Below are 5,247 nucleotides of genomic sequence, written 5' to 3'. Positions count from 1 at the left end.
TGTGACTTACGCCTCTGCTATTGGTCTTATAAACTAAAGTTAGAATTACTGAACGTAGTTGTATTGAAAGCAAGGCTGTCGCAGTTAACAAAATCTAAGGAAATGACAAAAACTAAAATTTAGAAACAACTGTAAGAAATAAAAATACACTGGATGAAAAACAAATAACTATATATTTTGTTTATAAAACGAAATAAAACATGAAACAATTATAGGTTAATATCATTCATTTTCGAGTTTCGATCCAATGCGACACTGATTTTCCCCAGTGTTGTGAAAAAAACACCAAGTCCAGTTAAATGTTTAAAAAACTAAACTATTAATATATCTAATAAAAACTAAAGTAAAACTAAATATTTAGCTCATAGACACTAGCAAACACAAACTAAAACTAAAAAGTTTAAGGAACAGTTTAACATAAAAAAGTCACAACAAACTAAAATATAATGAAACCTCCAAAACTATTGTGACCCAATTTGAAGGTAAAACTTTATAAAGGTCAAGAGCAAAAGAAAGTCCATTTGGAGTCGGACTGGTTGCTTTAAGGAACAAATCCCCAACGTGCAAATTTTAACCGAGTCATAAATCAAAATGTGACACAAAGCAACTTCAACTCTGACAACATGTTTCTCCAGAAAACTAAAAATAGAAGAAATTGAGGTTCAGCCACAGAAGATGAATGTTTAAAAACCTCGCAGCATTTTCTTTCCCGGTTCTTTTAAGATCCAGAAAGTTTCCACATGTCTGTTTGGGAGGCAGAATGTCGACTGGAGCCATCCGTCATGATGAAAGTCCAAGCTGCATCATGTGGCCATGAACTGAAGGCAGAGACTGAAAGAACCAGATCAGGAGTGAAGAGGCAGAACGCTGAGGCAGTCAGTCATCTGTGATCGGTTCTGACTAAAGTTGCTGCTCCTCTGCACTGAAATGAACTAAACAATGAAGACGGAGCATCATGTCTGAACTCCTTTAAGATACGAGATGATGCTGCCCCCACATTTAGGTTTGGCTTGTTTAAAAATGTCTTTTTATAGATATCAGATGCTAAGAAAGTCAACAGAGTATTAAAAAAAAGTCTCAGGTGTCATTAAGATGCTTTTCAGCCCATGTGGGAATCCATTGTTCAGTCTTTGGTCTGATTATTGTGATATAATTAACTTTGACTTCTTTTTCTGGATTCTACCAAACTGTCATCTGCATTTATGTTGTAAATTTACCTTGAATTTAACTAATTTTGATTTCATAACCAACTGAATTATACAGAAAAACTGCAGCTTGACTCAAGTATCTCTTCACTCAGATAAAATTGTATTTAGTGCTTTAAGTGAGCAAAAATATGAGACACAGTCGCCCTCTTGTGGTCAAAGCAAAGAATGATAAAAAATCTGATGTAAACATTAAACTTCCGTTTTAATGTTTACGTCTGGATTTAATTGGACTGTTTAGCAAATGTTAAAGAGAAATACGATGAAACTGTAGGATTCGACCCAGTTTCAGCTCAATTTATCACTTCTCTGACTGTTTGTCTTTTTGATCAACTAATCAATAAAACATCAAAGATTAAATAGTTATTTCTTGGTTTTCACCTATTATTGCCTCTGAAACAGATTTTGCCACATTTCCTTTAAATTTTGAGCAACAAACAACTGAATTAATAAACTAAAGCAATTTCAGTGGAAATGTAATGGAATCACTGTCGGCAATTTTACGCAACAAACACATGAAATTAAACTCCAGCAAAAATAAAACAAATTGATGTTGAAAATGTTTTTTATTTTATTTTGCATCAATAATATACAGGAAATAGATTCCTGTAATTCCCAAAGTAAATGTCAAAATTCACCAGAAATCATTTCAAACATTGAAGACATAAATGTTAGATTATTTAGTTCACATGATTTCATAATAATGGAAGTGAGAATGTTTGTTTACAAATATCTCCTGGATGACTTCAGTAAAAAAAAAAAAAACATTTTAATTAATTATATGTAAATATAAACTTAGACAAAAAGTTGGAAAAAATAAACTACAGAGAAAAATGAAGAAAACCCATAACAGTTCATTAAATCTGTACATGAATCTCATTAATAGAGGATTATTGTGTTAATGATTCTTTATAAAGACTTACTTCCAGGCTATAAACCATCAGATCAGCCGTTTTACTGGTGGTGAAAACAAAGAAACGTGTTTCCATGATGACTTTGGCCCAAAGTTTTGTGTTTCCGATCCAAACCTTCTCAACAAAGCGAGCGCAGCTTGTCTACGGCTGCGATGTCTCGCCCGTGTGGGTTTTGGTGTGAGCTCTCAGTTCAGTGCCGCTGATGAATTTTTTCCCACACGTGTCGCAGTGGAACGGTTTCTCCGGTGTGCCTCCTCACGTGGTCCTTCATCTGGTGCAGGCGGATGAATCTCTTCCCGCAGTGCTCGCAGGCGTGAGGCTTGTCGCCCGTGTGCGTCATCGTGTGTCGGTTCAGCTTGGAGGCGTTGACGAACTTGCTGCCGCACAAGCGGCAGACGTACGGCCGCTCGCCCGAGTGCGCCCTCCGGTGGCAGCAGGGTGTTGCTGTGTTTGAACTTCTGACCGCAGATTTTGCAGGAGTGCGGTTTCTCGTCCGTGTGGATGGTCATGTGCCTCCTGAAAGCCGACGGGTCGGCGACGCTTCTTCCACAGACGTTGCAGAGGTACAGCTTCTTGTCGCCGTGGGTTCTCGCGTGGAGTTTAAGATGGTCGCTTCGTGTGAACCTTTTCCCGCAGGTCTTGCAAGCGTGCGCCTTCGTCCCGACGTGGGTTCTCATGTGGACTTGCAGCGACAGACGCAGCCGGAAGATTTGTCCGCAGCTTTTGCAGGAAAGCGGCTTCCTGCCCGTGTGAGTCCTCAGGTGGCGATCCAAAGCGAGCTTCGACAGATCCTGGCCACAAATGTCGCAGAAGCTCGCCTTCGCCCTGCAGAGGTTCTTCTTGCCGGAGGCGTCGGGTTTCAGAGAGTCTGGAGCAGATTGACTCTCCGCACTCTTCAGCTGTACCTGCTGTCCCCGTTTGCTGGTGCAGGGCTCTTCCTGGTCTTCCTCCTTAATGGGTGTAGCCTCTGGATAATCCTCCTCCTCTTTCTTAATCTTCTGGTCAGAAGTGGAACTCCTCTCCTCGTTAGAAAGCTGCTCATCAGGCACAAACTTCTCTTCTTCTTCTTCTTCTTTAACGTCACGTTGTTTCCGGAGGTCTAGAGAAAAAGGGACGAGAGAATTCAGGCGTTCAATAACTTCACTTTGATCAAACCAAACAGTTGAGCCTCAAACAGAGGGAAAGCATCTTCCATCGAGGGGAAAATGTTTGGGTCGCAGCAGAACCAGACTGACGGTTAGCTAAAAAGCGAAGCTAATCATGGAAGGAAAGCTAACCGACTGCATCCCGGTTTCGGTTCATCACCCGGGAACAGCTCTGACACATTTCCCCTACCTGCTCTGTGCGCATCAAACTCGGACTTCATCACATGGATCATCCTCTGCTGCAGGCGGCTCCGCTCCTCGCACCGAACCACCGTGTCCTCACACGCAGAAAGCACTTCCTCCCCGGCCGCCGCCAGCCGCTGCGTCAGAAACTCCCTGAAGCCGCGAAGAGCCGCCATTTGTGCTGCAGAAGACGCAAAACTAAACGCAAAGCTGAGCTAACTGTCTGCTAACAGCAGCTCCAACCCGTTGGTTCTGCTGCTTCCTCTTCTGCTGAACAGTGAACCTGATGGCGCTCTGCCGCCACCAAGCGGCGCGGAGGGGTACTGTCTGGCCAATTACAGCGCTGCAACAAGAAAGCCTGAAGAAACGGATTCATTTGGCAATTGAATTGGAAACAATAGAAAACAATCGATGTCACGCAGACTGATACAATTTAATGTTTATGTTTGATTATTTGACTATTCCGGCAAAATAGAGAAGAAGTAGGTATTAAAAATGAGATAACAAAGAACTTTTAAACATTCTAGTGAAAATCATATATTAAATTAAATTCCCTTCTCACCCACCGCGGGTGGTTCTTATCCTCTGAGCTCGGGTCCTCTACCAGAGGCCTGGGAGCTTGAGGTTCTGCAGTATCTTGGCTGTGCCAAGACACATTTCTGGACTGAGATGTCTGATGTTGTTCCTGGGATCTGTTGTAGCCACTGCTCCAGTTGGGGGTTACTGCCCCGAGGGCCCGATGACCACAGGCACCACTGTGGTCTTCACCTTCCAGGCCCTCTCCAGTTCTTCCCTGAGGCCCTGGTATTTCTCCAGTTTCTCGTGCTCCTTTTTCCTGATGTTGCAATCACTTGGTATTGCTACATCTACCACAACGGCTTTCCTCTGATTTTTATCCACTACGACAATGTCTGGTTGGTTCGCCATTACCATTCTGTCTGTCTGGATCTGGAAGTCCCACAGGATCTTAGCTCTGGCGTTCTCCACCACCTTTGGGGGTGTTTCCCACTTTGATCTCGGGGTTTGCAGTCCATATTCTGCACAGATGTTTCTGTACACAATGCCTGCCACTTGGTTATGTCGCTCCATGTACGCTTTCCCTGCCAGTATCTTGCACCCTGCTGTGTGTGATGTGCTGGACTGTCTCAGGGGCCTCCTTGCACAACCTACACCTTGGGTCTTGTCTGATATATATATATATTTATATATATATATATATATATATATATATATATATTATATATATATAATATATATATATATATATATATATATATATATTGATCCACAGAATGAACAGTTGTAAAGCAGACAGCCACAAAGGGCACATGGTAAAGATGACAAATGTGAAATTAAAAACGTTTATGAATCCCAAAGGAAGAGTAAATTTAGTTGTAAGTCATATGATTCAAACCTCTTACAGATTTATTTTGTAAACGTTGGTGGTTATGGGCAGGAAGGATCTCCTGTAGCAGGAACCGTATTTTCATCAAAGCAGTCACAGGACAGCAAAGTCGACTCAAGTAGATTTATTTGGTGCTCGAATTCAAAGATTTCAGAAAAATATCGGTTAATCTCACAGAGACCGATATGGTTCAATGTTTATTTCCGTTCATTTAGATTATTCTGACACACCCAAAATTTAGAAATGAAACATCAGAATAGCAAATATTGTTTTTGTGCTCTAGTAAAGTGACACGTTTCTCTTAAGCGTCACCTCCAGGCTCCGCAGTCGTCCCCAGAACAGAAAAGCCTCTTTTATGGACTTGTTGGTCGGTTTTAAGCTCCTGATGAACAGCA

The 5,247-nt window shown here is 41.7% G+C and overlaps 1 protein-coding gene across 1 annotated transcript; it reads right to left on the bottom strand.

The window, feature by feature from the left end:
- Positions 1-1,790: 1,790 nt before the first annotated feature.
- On the bottom strand, positions 1,791-4,026 carry LOC129351909 (zinc finger protein 771-like). The gene is made up of 2 exons (XM_055020738.1): positions 3,455-4,026; positions 1,791-3,218 (listed from the first exon to the last, which is right to left on the bottom strand). The coding sequence occupies exons 1-2, from the start codon at positions 3,621-3,623 to the stop codon at positions 2,305-2,307; spliced, it is 1,083 nt and encodes a 360-aa protein (XP_054876713.1). The 5' UTR covers positions 3,624-4,026; the 3' UTR covers positions 1,791-2,304.
- Positions 4,027-5,247: the final 1,221 nt, after the last annotated feature.

Source organism: Poeciliopsis prolifica, unplaced genomic scaffold (assembly GCF_027474105.1).
Source record: "Poeciliopsis prolifica strain line A6 unplaced genomic scaffold, Auburn_PproV2 SCAFFOLD070, whole genome shotgun sequence".
NCBI classification, from domain to species: Eukaryota; Metazoa; Chordata; class Actinopteri; order Cyprinodontiformes; family Poeciliidae; genus Poeciliopsis; species Poeciliopsis prolifica.
Note: the sequence above shows the minus strand (reverse complement) of the source record. Positions and strands in the feature narration are given on the sequence as shown.